The sequence below is a fragment of the Otolemur garnettii genome, unplaced genomic scaffold (assembly GCF_000181295.1).
Source record: "Otolemur garnettii isolate 467f Iridium unplaced genomic scaffold, OtoGar3 scaffold00043, whole genome shotgun sequence".
Taxonomy (NCBI): Eukaryota; Metazoa; Chordata; class Mammalia; order Primates; family Galagidae; genus Otolemur; species Otolemur garnettii.
The window spans coordinates 6,137,447-6,154,703 of NW_003852438.1; the positions used below are offsets into that span (position 1 = coordinate 6,137,447).

The window sequence follows — 17,257 nt, forward strand, 5'->3', positions numbered from 1 at the left end:
GGTTCCGTGCTCTGGGGAGGTAAAGGAGACTTAGCATGATGAAAAGCCATCATCTTCTCCTGGGTCCTCTCTTCCAAATCCAAAACATACTTCTCCTGGGTCCTCTCTTCCAAATCCAAAACATACACTCTGCTTTACAAATCCTGTCCAGATAAAGTCTTCCATCCCCACCAGCTGCCATAAGCAACTATCAGCTCTTGTCCATCTTGATGCTCCTATTCTGAAAGTTTCCCCTAGGGAAGCCCCAACTCCCATCTTCTAGGACAGACATCCGTGGGTTGGAGGAGGAAAGGCTGAGCAGAAGCTGTAGCTGGGCAGTGGGGGAGTGGTATAAAAGATGGACAGGCGTCCAGGCTCCCCACTCTCCAGCTAATAGAGTGCTGAAGTGGCCACTATAATCTGAAAGAGCAGATACTGTAATCCCATAGTACTTCCTATTGGCTGCAGGACACAATTCTCTCTTGACACTGAAATCTGGGTGTGCCGGGGTTCTAGGAATTCGCAACGCTTGCAACAAGTTGTGAAGCCACTGTGTGCAGGGTCAGGAATGGGGAAGGTTTCAGCAGAGAAAGTGAGGTCAGTCAACGAATCGATGCTTGTCTGAGCCTTTAGCCGTTGTGTCGCCCAATCTCTATTCCTGTTGAAGGGTGGTGATCCTTGGCCGGTCTTGCAGAACCCCACATTAGAGCAAGACATCTTAGAGGTCTACTCCTGCTTCCACTGCCCACATCTCTCCATGTAGCTCTGAGGCCACCCCCTCCCAGCCTTTTCATTTATTCATTTAATTAACAAACTCCTCCACTGAGGGCCTATTCCGAGTGGGGCTCAGCCAGCCTGCATCTTGGTTATGAACACAGATGAGCATCTTTCCTCCTATACTCACAACCACTCTGTAAGGCTGGCACAGTTTACTGTGCCTATTTAGCAGATGGGGAGGCTGAAACATGGAGAGGTGTCACTAGCCTGCAGTAACACAACTGGCCTGGATTCCTAGTAGGTGGTCCAACTTTAGTGGTCTTTGTGGATACCAGCAGTCTAGGAATAAAACCAAAGTCCTGCCTTCAGGTGCTCTCAATGACTGAAGCAAAGCAAGATGAATGCCAATGCTCCCAGCCCTTGCAGGGGCATCAGGAGGAAGTTCATATCCCTTTGGGAGGTGAAGCCATTCTGCTTCCCTTCCCAGTGCCTTGTCTCAGCAGCCTGCTTAGGGAGTCTCTGTTCTCCACCTCTATCTAAAGCTCCATTTGGTGGGGTGGGTGCCTACCTGGAAGGGGAAAGTCCGAGGCAGTCTTGTCACCCAGCTGTGCTGGAGAGGGGCTCAGACCATCCTCACCACCAACCCGGAGCCCTTCCATCTGGGCCAGTTTACCTCTATGCTGGGCGCCGGTGAGGAGAGGCTTTGAAAGAGCGAATGGGACAAGGGTGAGTGTATGATTGGGATCTTGCCAGGCCCAAATTCTGACCTCGCTTCTCTGAGCCTCCAGGACTCCGGGTTGAGGCTGGGGTAAGGACAGGTAATGTCCCTTCTCCTCCCACCCCTGCGTGTCCTTCCTTCCGTGACCCTGTTCCATCCACACCCCTGGACCCCTCAGCTGCTGCGAGCGGCCCTCACTCCCATCTCTGCAGCCAGACAGCGCCGGGTTCTGGGCTCTGGCTCCTGCGGATCTGGGCTAAGACTGCACGGGACCCCCACGGCCAGAGTCCAAGGCCCGCCCCCACGGGGAGGCGGATGTAGGAGGCTCGGGCGGGGGTGAGGGCCAGCTGTCCAGGGGCTGGGGGCAGCGGGAGCAGCGGCTGCCGGAGGGTCTGGGGGCGGCACGGGGGAGGGGCCGGGGCCGGCAACCCCAGCTAGGGGCGAACGGGCGGCGGGCGGCGAGCTGGGCAATAGGAAACCGTTTATTAGGAGGGAGTGGTGGAGCGGGGCCAGGCAGGAAGAAGCTGGAATAAGAAACATTTTTGCTCCGGCCCCCTTCCCAGTCCCGAGAGGCCGCCGCGCCGGCAGCGCAGAACAGCCCCTCCCCAGCCCCAGCCCCCTCCGGGGCCGCGCCCGACCCCTCCCCAGCCTCCAGGGCCACTGTCCAGTGCTTGCCCAGCCTCCGCAGCCGGCCGTCGCCAGAGAGGGGAGGCGGCCTCCGCCCCTTGCACATTCGCGCACGGCTGCCCACAGTGTCGGCCCAGAGGTGAGTGGATGTGGGGGAGACACCCAGGAGAGGGGTGGCCTGATCTCGCCCCAGTAGGCCCTTCCGTGGGGGCATATCTTACAGATACCTCGAGAGGTGGAGTTGGGTCAGTCCCAACTCATCAGGAACGGTAAGCTGTTCCCTCCCTGTCCCCACATATCTGCCATTACCCCACCTGAGACTGAGAGATGGCTGGAAGGAACCCGGATGGGAAATCAGAAAACTTTGCTTCAGTCGGGTGACCCGGGGCAAGTCGCTTAAGTTGTCTGTTCTCCTATCGTTATCCATAAAATGGGCAGAAATTGTCTTGCTTCACTATAGAAGAGGGATTATGTATCCTTCCAGGCTGCTGGGTTGAACTGGGTGTGAGTATCCACTTTCAACTTTTTTGAGCCTTGCCTTGGAGCCCACCTTGCCTGCACCAGCCCTTGCAGCTCTTACTTAAGGAAACTGACATGGTAGCTCCATCAGACCTCACCACAAATCTGTGTGGTCAGGCAATCCCCGTACCATAGTCTTGCTTCAGGATCCAGGCTAAAGGGGATCCCAGTCTCCTTTCCGGCTGGGTCCCCAGGTTTTCAGTCTGCCCTGGAGGCCACTGCTGTTAAGCCTGTCTCTGGGCTGGCCGCACACACTCCTTTTCTTCTCCAAAGTCAGCGGCACAATAGGCAATAGCTTTCACCCTCTATACCGGGTATCCATAAAGTTCGTGTACAATTTAAAATATACAACTGGCTGCGCGGTGGCTCATGCTTGTAATCTGAGCACTCTGGGAGGCTGAGGTGACCAGATCACTTGAACTCAGAAGTTTGAGACCAGCTTGAGCAAGACTGAGACCCTGTCTCTAAAAAATAGCCAGGAGTAACGGTGGGCGCCTATAGTCCCAGATGCTCAGGTCGCTGAGGCAAGAGAATCGGTTGAGCCCAAGAGTTTGAGCTGTGATAATAGCATGAAGTCACTTGACCTCAGGGTGACTGAGACTCTATTTCAAAAATAAAATAAAATAAATAGACAACTATTTTAAATTGCACATGAGCTTTATGGACACATATATATGGGCAGCTCTGGCTGAATGAGGATCTCTCTTGTCTGATCCCCCATTACCCCATTTTTCCTAGTGACCGTCCTCTTACTTCATTGGGTTGTTAAAAACGAATGTCATTTATTGAGTACTTACTATACAGATGCTTAGATATATTTTTTCTCATGTAATGCTGGCCACTACCTAGTAGAAGAGAGGTTTCAATGCCCATTATATAGAAGAGGAAATGGATTCAAACTTTTTGTTTTTGTTGTTGCAGTTTGGCCAGGGCTGGGTTTGAACCCTCCACCCTTGGTATATGGGGCTGGTGCCCTACTCACTGAGCCACAGGGGCCACCAACAGATTCAAACTTGAATGACTTGTCCAAAGCTCCTTGGATGGCATAAATGGCACGGTTGGGAGTTGGGTAACATTAAGTGCTTACTATGTACTTCCTAGTACTCTACCAAATAATTTTACTACGTTATACCTGTGAAATAAGCATTATTATTCCCATTTTATATATGAGATAAAGCCTCAGAAAGTTTAAGTAACCTGCTCTAAATTGCACAGCTCTAAGTGGCAAGGGCAAGAATTGAACCCAGGTCTTTATGACGCAGAGCCCATACCCTGATCTCTGGGGTTTAGTATGCTGCCTGCATAGCCTCTTTGAGGCCCTAAAATCCAGGCTTGTTCTACTACATCACAGCACTGTAAGGGGGTAATGAAATGATGTGGACGAATTGTAAGGGGAATCCCATATAAACAGCTCAGTGTGGTCCTCTGCTAGGTAAGATCTCCTGACATGCGGGGTGAGGCAAGATGATTGTGCTTGATGCAGCCCTGTGACAATCACTGCTGTGCTGAGCCATTGCTCCTGGTGGGAGTGGGTTTTAGCAATCCCTCAAGTAAGTTGGAGAAAGATGGACAATCTCTTTCCAGGCACATTCTCACTCTGGCTGTCCCTCGCTGAGTCTCAGACTTTGACTAAGTCTATGGCAAAAGATGATTACTGGGCAGCAACACTGTCTTTGCATTTAAACAAACCTAAGTAGAAGACCCGTCAATGCCAACAGCAGTGGGAAATTTGTTCATGTCTTCTAAGACCCATATCTTTTTCCTCCGTTTGAGGGACTCATCTAATTCCAAACAATTGGAGGAATAACAATGACCAAGGAAAGATTTGTTATCAGCAACTGAAGTTTATCAAGGCACAGTTGGTGACTATGACCAAGAAATTTAGCATCCTTGGGCCTCAGTTTCTCCATCAGATTGTTGTGAAGATTAATTAAGATAAGCCAGGAAAGCTCAGTACTTAGCACATAATTAGTACTCAGAGAAGTTTAACTGTTATTGTTAAGTATTTTATGGTGTTAAACTAATGTTTGAAATTAGTTTAACATTTGTGGTTTCTGGCCAAAAACAGTGATGCTTCTATCAGCAGGAGATCTTTCACTGAAGGTTTGCTTATGAGTGAGAGGATTCCACTGTGCCCTGGTCAGATTTCAGGGCAAATGGTTTAGAGTAAGCTTTGAGCTTGGACTAGGCCCTGGGTCAGGACTTAGCACCCTTCCGTATTTAACCTTAACTGGGCCCAGTTAAAAATCAGTCAGTCCCAATTGTACTCTGTCACATTCCCAGGATTAGACCAGTGGTATATTCTGCAAATGCTACCAGGCCTTGATTCCATATTGTCACCAAGTCCCTGGCCTTGGTGTTTAACCTTGGGAAGGTCCCTGGCTGGGAGTAAGAGTTCCCTCCCTCTACATCCCACTCCCACTCATCCAGCAGGGCCCTGTACAGAGAAATGAAAGCCTAGGAACCAGTCTCTGTGTTATGTAGAACACATTTCTTGAAGTTTACTGCTCACACAAACTGATCAGAATCCCTGAGGAACTTTTTAAAAAAATGCTTATATCTTGCTAGTCCCAGAGGGACTGAATCAGAATCTGGAATATGGGTGAGACCAGAGAATATGCCTTGCTAACCAAGCACTTCAGATGTTTCCAACATGTAATAAAGTAGGTGAGAGGGCGGACTGGGGCCTGGTCAGAGAATTGGAACCATGGGTAGAGGACCCTAAAAGGGTGCCCGATTTTATCCTTATTGTTAGCCACTTTTTTCTTCCCACCTCATACTCTTCTTAATTGCTTTCTGGGCAAGCAAAGGCCATTGAGGATGGCTTCCTACTAGTATCCCAGGGGCAGATTCAGCTTCTCAGGGGCTCTCTCTCCCTCTCACCTCCAGTTCCACTGCAGAGGGCTTTCCAGAGTCCTCACTAGCTGCTGGGAGGGGCAAGAGGCAGGAGGTCAGGCAAAGGCTGGGGACACAGCTGCAGCAGCCCAGGCCTCTGTTTCCTCCCCAAGCCTGGGCCTCTGGGGCAGAGGAAGCCCAGGCAGGAAGGCTAGACCTGCCACCAGCCAGAGAGGCCCACGAAGCCCCCCAGCCCACTCCCAGACATCCTGCCCTCAGAGGCTCAGCATCATGGGTCTTCAATGGACACCATTCTTAGATTATATGGCCATATTCCCAGCCCCATTAGCATCATCATGTCATGCCAAATGACAGTCTCCCTCCCTTGCCCTGCCAGGGGATTCAGTCCCCAGACACCTAACCGCACATGTTTCACCCTTCAGAAAGTCCTCATTGGGCCAGGTGCAGTGGCTCATGCCTATAATCCTAGCACTCTGGGAGGCCAAGGCAGGTAGATTGCCTGAGCTCACAGGTTCAAGACCAGCCTGAGCAAGAGTAAGACCCTATCTCTAAAAATAGCTGGGTGTTGTGGCAGGCACCCTTAGTCCCAGCTACTTGGGAGACTGAAGCAAGAGAATCACTTGAGCCCAAGAGTTTGAGGTTGCTGAGAGCACTCTATCATCAACAACAAAGTGAGACTTTGTCTCAAAAATCTTTTTGTTTTTTTTAAGATTATAAAAACTTCTTCTTTAATCAAGATTTTTTTCTTGGCTCGGCGCCTGTGGCTCAAGCGGCTAAGGCGCCAGCCACATACACCTAAGGTGGCGGGTTCGAATCCCCAGCCCGGGCCCGCCAAACAACAATGATGGCTGCAACCAAAAAAATGGCCGGGCGTTGTGGCGGGTGCCTGTGGTCCCAGCTACGTGGGAGGCGGAGGCAGGAGACTCGCTTGAGCCCAGGAGTTGGAGGTTGCTGTGAGCTGTAATGCCATGGCACTCCACCTAGGGGGCCAGCTTGAGGCTCTGTCTCAAAAAAAAAAAAAAAGAAAGAAAGACCTTAGAAAGGACAGCTGATTAAAGCTTCAGGCTGAAAAGCGGCTTGGCAGCTTCATTACTTTGGCTTCTTGGGTAGTGGGCGCCAGAACAGCAAGATGTGAGGTTCTGGTTCATGGATCATATAATGGACCCACCCCTGACTCTGCTGAACACCAAGATTCCTCCACTCAGATTCAGACATCAAATGTGTTTTAGGGACCAGTTTGGCTATATCCTTGGGCAACATGACATGCCGGTACGAACTCCTCGTCGTCATATTTGTCTGAATAGTAAATTTGTTTGTGCGACACGATGGCTCCGCTTGCTTCAACCCCGCACCACCAACCTCACAGATCTTCCACAGTACCGCCCATATCTTCTGATTCTGTATCTTTAAGAAATGAAGAGTGGTTGGCTTCTGAAGCACTAGTTGGTTTGGGATCTGGGTTGGGACTAGCATAGTCTAGACTTACTCCCCTTAACACTCTCCACCAAACTTCTGGAAAAGTTCAGGATTAGCCAACGTCTAAGTATGTTTCACTTCCCCTCCCACATCACTAGCCATCCCCTGAGGCTTTCCTAGGACAGCAGGAAGAGGGAAGGGGGTCAAAGGATGGCTCAGAGTGAGCATCTTATACTCACCTCCCTCTGGTGAGTTATAGAAAAGTTCCTTTATACCTGACATGACCCGGCACTGCCCAAGCTTTGCATGGTTGTTACAACCCTGAGGGCTTAGACTGGGTTGCCACCATTGGATCAAGACACAGTAGAAAGAACACTGGACTGCAAATCTGGAAACCTGATTGTACTCCTGCTGCTGCCTCTGAAAGGATTCTATTGGTCCCTGGATGAGTCTTCTCTCCTCCCTGAACCTTAACTCCCTCTTTTCTAAAATAAGGAGCTGGACTTTGTGATTCACAGGTATCCTCCTAAGAGTATGTCATGTGGGGTCCCAGACCTTATAGCGACTCTAGCCTGCCCTGAGAATGTGCCCTTAATATGCCCTGCTGTGCGTGACTGCTGCCTGTTCTATCCAGACCCCAATCTAAACAATCTTGATTCCTGTTCCTGGCCTGGCGGGGCCCTGAATGGCAGGAAGTGAAGACAGGAGCCTGTTTATGTTTGAGGCAGCCAGAGCTGGGGGGGGGGGGGGGGGGGACAAGGGGGAAGGGGGGGGGGGGGGGGGGGGGGGGGGGGCAGGGGACACTGGGAAAGGGTGGGCAGAGATGGAGGCTGGGAGGGGTGGGCAAGAGGCAGAGGGCAGGAGTGGGCTACTGAAGAGATTTGCCTTCTACCCCAGCCTGGCACCCTCTGTGGCCCTCCCAACCTGCTTTCAGCCTGAGCTTAGCAGCAGGGGTACAGAGCTGGGGTTCCCCCAAGTTCTCAATTACTTAAACGTGGCTCTCCACCCTTCACCCCTAACAGGATGGTTTCCATGGGGAAGTGAACCAGGACTTCCCCTATAGGCCCCGCCCCACAGGCAGACTCAGGGAGTGGGGAGGCAGTCTCCCTGCCTCCCCCCCAGAAAAACTCTCAGTGATTTCCTCTAGGTGGGAGGAAGCTGTCACATTTTAGAGACCTTTATTGCACTTCTTCTGCTCCTCTCTCCAGGGACCATGATATTGGGCTGCCCCAGGAAGGGTTTTCTGATGCTACTGATGGCCTTGGGCCTGACCTGTGGTGAGTAATGGGGGAGCAGTTAGAGAATGAGGTCCTAGGTAGAGAAAGGGCTATCTGGGTCCAGTTCAGCCCTAGCTGGGGTGAATTTGAGGAGCTGGGAGAAGAAGGACTTAGGAGCTTGGCTGGAGGGTAGGGATAGTAAGGTTCAGTTAGACTGAGCTTCCAGTTTCTCCTGTCCTCTCTTTATCCAGGCCTGCAGGCTGGTGCTCAAGGGTGGAGGGAGAGGGATTGTCAGCTGCTCAGGCCCTCTGGGCTGGGGCTGGGGGCCAGGGCCAGACCTGGAAGTGGAAGAGGAGTTCCTAGGATCCAGGAGGGAACAGAATCCTCCTTCTCACAGTGTCAGCTGTCCTTGGCTGGGTGAAAGCCTCTAAAGGAAGGAGGACCTGAGGATGGAGGGAGTTTGTTTGAGGGGTCAGAGGGTAGAGGGCAGCAGGACAGAGATGGGTGCTGGGCTGAGCCTCTGGAAGCTGGGCCCAGAGGCTGAGCTTCCTGTGTGTCTCCCAGGTGACCCCATGAAGCCCTCTCAGGGCCCGCTGGTGACCTGCACGTGTGATAACCCGTATTGCAGGGGGCCTACCTGCCAGGGGGCTTGGTGCACAGTAGTGCTGGTACGGGAGGCAGGCAAACAGCTCCATGAAGAGCGGGGCTGTGGGAGCCTGAACCATGAGCCCTGCAAGGGACACCCCACTGAGTTCGTCCACCACCACTGCTGCTACAGCCACCTCTGCAACCACAACGTATCCCTGCAACTGAAGGGTGTGTCCAGCTGCCTCTGCACCCGCACCCCATCTGCTCGGACCCTGCCCTCCCTACCTTGCTTTCCTTTCATGCTCTAGTTAGTTGGGGATGGGGTGGCTTGGGGGGAAGCACTTCTGGGTTGTTACTGGCAGAACAGTCTGGCCCAAGGTGGAGGGAGCTGGCCTGATGGCAGCAAGGCCTCAGCCTCCCTCTCCCCCAGCCACCCAAACTCCTTCGGAGCAGCCAAGAGAAGATGACCAGCTGCCTCTGCTTCTGATCCTGAGCCCCATGCTGGCCTTGCTGGCCCTGGTGGCCCTGGGTGCCCTGGGCCTGTGGCATGTCCGGCGAAAGCAGGAGAAGCAGCAGGGCCTGCACAGCAAGCTGGGAGAGTCCAGCCTCATCCTCAAGTCATCTGAGAAGGGGGACAGCATGTTTGAGGTTTGGGTCTGGGGACTTGGGACATGGAGGAGGATGGGGGGCAGATAGGTACCACAGAATCAGAGGGGTCAAACTAGAGCAGGCAAGGAGCTGGGCAAGTAACACAACAGCAGGTCCCAGATTGGGGACAGAGAAGGGGACTGCAGGTGGGGGGCAACCTCTCAGTAGCCTTTCGGTACCCTCAGGACATCCTGGACAGTGACTGCACCACAGGCAGTGGCTCAGGGCTCCCCTTCCTGGTGCAGAGGACAGTGGCACGGCAGGTCACCCTGGTGGAATGTGTGGGTGAGCAGTGGGTGAGCCTGGGGAATGGGGACCAAGGGCTCCCGTGAGCCTGGGAGGATAAGGAAGCTCTGGGCTTCTAGAGTCACAGGAGGGATGAAGCCTGGGTCAGGATGGCAATTCTGCAGGGCAGAGTGGGCTGGAAACTGGCCAGGGCTAGATCCTTCTGCAGGAGCCAGGGTGGAACAGGAAGCAGCTGGGGGTGGGCAGTGCTGGGTTTGGGTCTGGATTAAGCTAAGTATAAACCTCTGAGGTTCTGCATATAAGGTCAGCACAGCATCAGGTTGGGGGGTTCTTCGGGGTCTCTGTGTATTACCCTCACCCTCCCCTCTGGCCACCGGATCAGGAAAGGGCCGCTATGGTGAGGTGTGGCGTGGCTTGTGGCATGGTGAGAGTGTGGCCATCAAGATCTTCTCCTCGAGGGATGAACAGTCCTGGTTCCGGGAGACTGAGATCTATAACACCGTGCTGCTCAGACATGACAACATTCTAGGCAAGGCCACACTTGGGGCTGGAGTCCACAGACCTCCAGATGTTGACATAACCTTGAAGCCTACCTTCAGCCTCAGCCTCTAACCTAAGCCAGATCAACCTTCACACCCACTCCAGCTTTGCCTGCCCCAACTCATTCCCTCTGCCCCTACCCCACTGTGCTCCCAGCTCCTCAAATTCACCCCAGGCTAGCCTCCCTCAGCCCTGGCCCTTTAGTGGAGTCATCCAACCCTTCTGCGACAGGCTTCATCGCATCAGATATGACCTCCCGCAACTCTAGCACGCAGCTGTGGCTCATCACGCACTACCACGAACACGGCTCGCTCTACGACTTTCTGCAGAGGCAGACGCTAGAGCCCCAGCTGGCCTTGAGGCTTGCTGTGTCGGCGGCCTGTGGCCTGGCACACCTGCACGTGGAGATCTTTGGCACACAGGGCAAACCAGCCATCGCTCACCGCGACCTCAAGAGCCGCAATGTGCTGGTCAAGAGCAACCTGCAGTGCTGCATCGCAGACCTGGGTGAGCAGGAGGGAGAACAGGAACAAGCCCTTCTCAGGGGGGCTGGCCCTGAGGGGGAGGGGCGAGCAGGCCCTTCACTGGGCCGTGGAGGGGGGCCTTCACCAGCTCTCCCTCTCTGCCTGTGGGTGGAGACCAAGATTGGCACTTGAAACTTAAAGATGTATGTTGTTTCATTTCACCTCTGCAAGACCCAAGTTGTCTTAATGCCCCTTTCAAGGCCAAACGCCTATACCACACCTGGGTCTCATGCTGGTCTTCGCTAATTAAATCGCTTCCCACTGGCCTCTGTGTTTTGCAAAAGGTACCCTAGAAGGCCTTGCTCCCTGTGGCTGTCTTTCAGCCCATCTCAGTACAGGTCTCCCTAGACTTCCCCCCTGTGTCCCACTGTCTCTCTCCATCCCCATGTTGCCTGTACCCTGAGCCCCAGCTTCTGGGGATGCCATCTGTGGGCTCAAATGAGGCACAGGAGTGACAGGCCTCCTATCCACAGGTCTGGCTGTGATGCACTCCCAGGGTAGTGATTACCTGGACATTGGCAACAACCCAAGAGTGGGCACCAAGCGGTACATGGCACCTGAGGTGTTAGACGAACAGATTCGCACTGACTGCTTTGAGTCCTACAAGTGGACCGACATCTGGGCCTTTGGCCTGGTGCTGTGGGAGATCGCCCGCCGGACCATTGTCAATGGTGAGGGCTCACAGGGTCGGGGAAGGGGAGTGGGACAGATAGAGACAGAGCTTCCTGCTAAGTCTGATGCCCATGTCAGGAGTGACTTGAAGCCAGACCTCCTGGCATCCCTTCTCTTTCACCCACCAACGAGTTCAGCAAAGTGATCTTTTAAGGTTCATCTGAGTCTATGAGTCTGTGTGTAAGACTGGCTATGAAATCTTGGGTAAGTGATAACAAAAATATTAGGCTCAGTGCCTGTAGTTCAGTGAGTAGGGCGCCAGCCACATATACCAAAGCTGGCAGGTTTGAGCCCAGCCTGGGCCTGCTAAACAACAATGACAACTGCAGTCATTGTCAGGCATTGTGGCCAGCGCCTGTAGTCCCAGCTACTTGGGAGGCTGAGGCAAGAGAATCGCTTAAGCCCAAGAGGTTGAGTTTGCCATGAATTGGGACGCCACAGCACTCTACTGAGGGTGACGTAGTGAGACTCTGTCTCAAAAAATATATGTATATTAATAGAAGTTAACATTTAGGCTTGGCGCCTGTGGCTCAAGCGGCTAAGGCACCAGCCACATACATTTGAGCTGCTGGGTTCAAATCCAGCCCGGGCCCACCAAACAACAACGACAGCTGCAACCAAAAAATAGCCAGGCGTTGTGGCAGGTGCCTGTAGTCCTAGCTACTTGGGAGGCGGAGACAGGAGAATCGCTTGAGCCCGGGAGTTGGAGGTTGCTGTGAGCTGCAATGCCATAGCACTCTACCCAGGGTGAGAGCTTGAGGCTCCGTCTCAAAAAAGAAAAAAAAAGAAGTTAACATTTAATAGAAGTTAACATTGAACTTAAATATGTGCCAGATGCCAGTATATATGTAATACTTTACATGTATTATTTCCTTCTCTTGCTTGGCAGGACGGTAGTATTACTTAGTGGTTAAGAACATAGGCTTGGAATCAGACTGAGTGGGTTGTGTTCCTGATTTTTTTTTTTTTTTTTGAGACAGTCTCAGTCACCCTGGGATTGAGTGCAGTGGAGCCCTGGGGTTGAGTGCTGTGGCGTCATAGCTCACCTCAACCTCTAACTGTTGGGCTCAAGTCTCTTGCCTCAGCCTCCTGTGGAGCTGGGACTACAGGTGCCTGCCACAACACCCAGCTATTTTTTTCAGGGAAGGGGTCTCACTCTTGCTCAGGCTGATCTTGAACCTGTGAACTCAGGCAGTCTACCTACCTCAGCCTCCCAGAGTGCTAGGATTGTTCCTGATTTTGTGCCTCGTTTATAAGATGGAAATAAACATAGCCTCTAGTTGTTGAGATAATCCAAGTAAAGCATTTAGAATATCTAGAACTAAATATTAGTGGCCATTATTGTTGTAATAGGATGAATGACTGACATGGTATTTTCTCCATCTTATGGATGAGTAGACTGAAGCACAGAATTACAGCTGGCTAAAGGCAGCATCAGGGTGTGAAACCAGGCAATCTGACTCTGGATCCAGTGTTGTTATCACCACTGTGCTCACTTAAACCTCTCTGGTTCTCAATTTCTTTGTCCATCCAGTGCAGACCGTATCTGTGTCTGCACTGCCTGCTGGTTGCTGCCTCATTATTGCTGCAGGTTTCCATGAGACAGGCAGAGCAACCTATCTGGGCAGCCCTGGGGTGGATGGAGCAGGAGTGGTCATCTGGACTGGAGGGAAGGTCATTAGCCTTTGTGGAGGCTGTCCATGGGGAGGGGCTGCCAGGAGTCCTGATGGTTTTGGGATAATCCCAGGAAGTGTGACTGGACCCCTGTTCCCTGGGGAAAAGGACCTGCTCATCTCCTGAGCAGCTCCAAGCCAAACTTCATTTGCTTTCAGTGGTTATCAACTGGCAATAGACGCTGAGGTGTCACCAGTCCCTCTAGGAGGCTCTAGAGGGGCTCAGATTCCTTGAGTCTCTTGGCTTGAACTGTCAGAGTGGGCTCTAGGAGGCTGGAGTCAGGGCCTGGGGGCACCTGCAAGAAGGCAAGACCCTTTGGACGAGGCTGCAGGCCAGAGAGGAAGGGCTGGGAGGGAGGCCGCCTACAGGCTCCTGGGCAGCTTGGGGAAGCTCCTCCACCCCCAGCCCTGCACAGATTCGCAGCTCATTATAAACACTGTAATCTGGTGTCAGCCCCAGCACTGATTAAAGGCCCATTAGACACACTCAGGCCTCTGTACAGCACTGATTAGGACGCAACCGGCACAGGGGCTGGCCTGGAAGCTCGCCATGGGGAGAACAGCTGGTGAAGGCTCCACTGAGGTTGCGGCCTGTTTGGCCACGGCCCCCAGGCTATCTGTTGCTCCATAGGCATTGTCTTTGGAAAGCTCCTACTAAGGACCACGCACTGGCATGAGATGGGGAGGCTACAGGGTTCAGTGGAGGACTGTGCCATCCTCACAGTAGATGGATGTTGCTTGGACCTAGGCAAATATCCCTTTCTCTTAGGAGAGATATTTTCTGCCCCTTGTCCTTGTTGTATCCTCATACAGCAGTTCACCAGGTGCTCCTAAGTGTCGCTTGGAAGTCAAGAGCACAAGTTTTGGTGTTAGACTTCCTGTGCCTAAATCCTAGCTCTGTCTCAGTCTGTAGATCTTAGACACGTCTCCTAAATGCTCTGGCCTTAATTTCTTGGCTTATACAGTAGAGCTAAGAGGATTCCTTACCTCATAGGACTGTGTGAGGATTTAATGAAGAGTACTTAGGACAGTGCCTGGCACATAGTAAGTGCTCAGTAAACATTTGGTGTTGTAATTATTGTGCTTCTGTGGTAGCTCGTGCTTGGGAACATTGCCTGGGGCCTGGGCAGAAGGCAGCTGAGGAAAGACCAGAGTGAGAGTGGCCCAGGAATCAGAGAGGGTTTGAGTCTTGACTCTGCCATTATTTGCTGCGTAACCTTAAGCTCAACTTCTTCTAAGCAACCGCTAGTTCGTCTGTAAAGTGGAGGTAATAATGGTGCTGACCTGATAGGGCTGCTGTGAAGACTAACAGGATATGCATACAAAGCGTTTCTAGCACAGTGCCTGGCACATGGGAAGTGGAAAACAAATGGCAGTGATTTATATGAATTATAAATGTATTTATTATATGATTATTGTATTAATATATATTAACATTATATTATAGTGTCCCTGTCAGGGATAGCATGGCCAGGCAACTGGTTTTCTAGCCCTTAGGACGGAGGGTGGGCAAGGCTCTTCTCTGGTGGTGTTGGGGCTCCCTGGAGTCCCAAGTGATTATCCCGTGTGCCCCCCATCTTCAGGCATTGTGGAGGACTACAGACCACCCTTCTATGACGTGGTGCCCAATGACCCGAGCTTTGAGGACATGCGGAAGGTGGTGTGTGTTGATCAGCAGACCCCCACCATTCCTAACCGGCTGGCTGCAGACCCGGTGAGGCCTCTGCTGGGGCTGTGGTGGTGTGGGGTAGTGGCTGACAGCTGGGATTCCTGGGCCTGGGAATTTATGTCTGAGGTCTCCACATCACCCTGATAGATTTCAGGTACCCTGGTGGAAGGCACCTCTCTGGCTTTTCCCTCTCACACCCCTGGCTCATGCTCCCCATCCCAGGACCCCTCTGGTCATTCTGGGATTTTCAGATCCCTTTACCAGACCTGTGAAAAGTCAGAGGCTCTCTGCTACATTTTCTCTCTCTTTCTTTTCTTCCTTCTTTTCATTTCTTTCTTTCTTTCTTTTTTTTTTTTTTTTTTTGAGACAGAGTCTCACTCTGTTGCCCAGGCTAGAGTGCCATGGTGTCAGCCTAGCTGCTTAGCTCACAGGAACCTTAAATTCCTGGATTCTAGTGATCCTCCTGCCTCAGCCTCCCGAGTAGCTGGGACTACAGGCTCCTGCCACAGTGCCCAACTAATATTTTCTAATTTTAGTGGACATGGGGGTCTCACTATTTCTCAGGCTGGTCTCAAATTCCTGAGCTCAAAGGGTGCTCCTGCCTTGGCCTTCCAGAGCACTGGGATTACAGGTGTGAGCCACTGTGGATTTCTTATCGTGGAGTCTGTGTTGAGCCTTTGTTATATGTGTTAGTTTTTTCTCAAAACACTTCATATACTTATACAAACACATACAAGCATGCATATGCTTCTAAATATACACTCCCAGATACTTCCCCCTGTGTATATATGCCATACTGTTGGTCCCACGAGGATAAAGGTCATGTCTTTCACTCATCCTCATATCACTGTTACCTATCATAATATTTGGCACACAATAGGCACTCAATAAGTATTTATTGAAAGAATGTATACAAATATGTATGTATATCCATACATAGACACATGTACCTTTCTGCACAGCATACATATCCACAACCAGCCACACATATGCATTCCTGTGAGCACACACCTACACTCACTTTCAGGAGCCAAAGGATGTAGGACTGGCTCATTCTAGAACCACTGAGCTTCCTGGGATGGTGTTGGTTCCTCCCTGGTACATACATTTTTCAGGGCTGTTCTCACCACCCTTACTTGCATGGTCCACTGGGCCCAGCCAATGGAGGGCTGGTGGAGGGACTGGGAGATCCTGCTGTTCACCCTGGAGTCTCAGGCTGTAGACGGGGATGTGGGGACCCCAAAGCTGGCTTTCCCAAAGATCTCGGAGAGATCAGGGTTAAGGTGTTCTATATACACTACTCGCCAGGCACCTGAATGCTTCTGAAGATCTGAGCTCTCTTCCTGTCTTCTCTGCCCTCTCCATCCCCTTCCTCACTCTACTTTCCCTCTTCCATTTTATCTTTCTCTTCTCATCCTTGCTGGTTCCCTGAATTCTCCCTCTCACCACTCTGTCTTTCCTCCTGCCATCCTTTCTAATCTTCCTATCACTGTCTTTTCATCCTTTCTCTCCCACCCATATCTACCAGTTACAGAGTCATCTTCCACACCTCCTTCCTTTCATCTTGTCTGACCCACATCTGTGCCTCTTCTCCTCTGCCTCTCTCCCTGATCTCCAGGTCCTCTCAGGCCTGGCTCAGATGATGCGGGAGTGCTGGTACCCCAACCCCTCTGCCCGACTCACTGCGCTGAGGATCAAGAAGACACTACAGAAAATCAGCAACAGTCCAGAGAAGCCCAAAGTGATCCACTAACCCAGAGGCATCTGACTCCCCTCTGCCTGCAGTGGGGGTGGGGTGCAATGGGTGGTGGCCTGAGTAGAGGGGGTGTGTGTGTGTGTGTGTGTGCTGGGGAGGGGGTGGCCCTCTATGGGGCAGCTGTGTCTGCCTAGCTCAGCCCCAGACCATCCAGCCAAAAATACAGCTGGGATGAAATCTGATCCCCTGCTGTCTGGCTTGCTCAAAGTAGCAGGCTCCCTGACGCCTGGCTCTCTATTCACCCCCACCGCCAGCAGGGTACACCCTCTACCAATGCTATGACAGGATGCAGAAGTTCCACAGCCAGATGGCCAAGTCAGGGAATCCCAGTCTTGGGCTCTGAGCCTGGGCCTGCCCTTGGTCAACCCCACTACCCCACCAGAGCCTCCGGGGTGGCACAGGGCCCTGTCCAGCCCTCAGCAGACACTCTACCCTGCCAGGCCTCCACCTCTGGCACAAGCCCCCGAGAGCCAGGGCCCTTCAGTTTCCTTCCATGAGTTTGTCTCTCAGTTCCATGATGCCTAGGGCTCTCTATCTCCCTGACAAGACCCTGGCTAGCTGAATCCCAACTGCTGGGAGATCTGGGGCCTGGCCTGGTTCCTCTTCCCCCTATCTTCTTTGCTGATTTATTAGGGCTTTAAAACCCAAGAGGTCTGTTTGCGGGTGTGGCAGGATCATAAGCCAGTGGAAAGGTGGTAGGTCAGATAGGCCAGTGAGTAAAACTCAGGACTCTCAGAATAACTAGAGGAGTGGGGTTGGTTGAGGCTGGGTATGGCAGGCAGAGACTTGGGGGGGGGGTCAAGACTCAGGTCTAATCCTGGGCACTTGTGCCATGTGACAAGAGTGGGGCCTTCACTGTCTTGAGACCTTTGTTTCTTCATCTACATATAAG

General features: G+C 52.2%; 1 protein-coding gene and 1 pseudogene across 1 annotated transcript; one reads left to right on the top strand and one right to left on the bottom strand.

Annotated features, from left to right (window-relative positions):
* Nucleotides 1-1,886: 1,886 nt before the first annotated feature.
* On the top strand, nt 1,887-16,547 carry ACVRL1 (activin A receptor like type 1). Its single transcript, XM_012805532.2, has 10 exons — nt 1,887-2,180; nt 8,041-8,109; nt 8,614-8,865; nt 9,068-9,285; nt 9,471-9,570; nt 9,914-10,060; nt 10,303-10,578; nt 11,069-11,266; nt 14,524-14,654; nt 16,228-16,547. The coding sequence occupies exons 2-10, from the start codon at nt 8,046-8,048 to the stop codon at nt 16,360-16,362; spliced, it is 1,521 nt and encodes a 506-aa protein (XP_012660986.1). The 5' UTR covers nt 1,887-2,180; nt 8,041-8,045; the 3' UTR covers nt 16,363-16,547.
* Nucleotides 6,506-7,114, bottom strand: LOC111725542 (annotated as a pseudogene).
* Nucleotides 16,548-17,257: the final 710 nt, after the last annotated feature.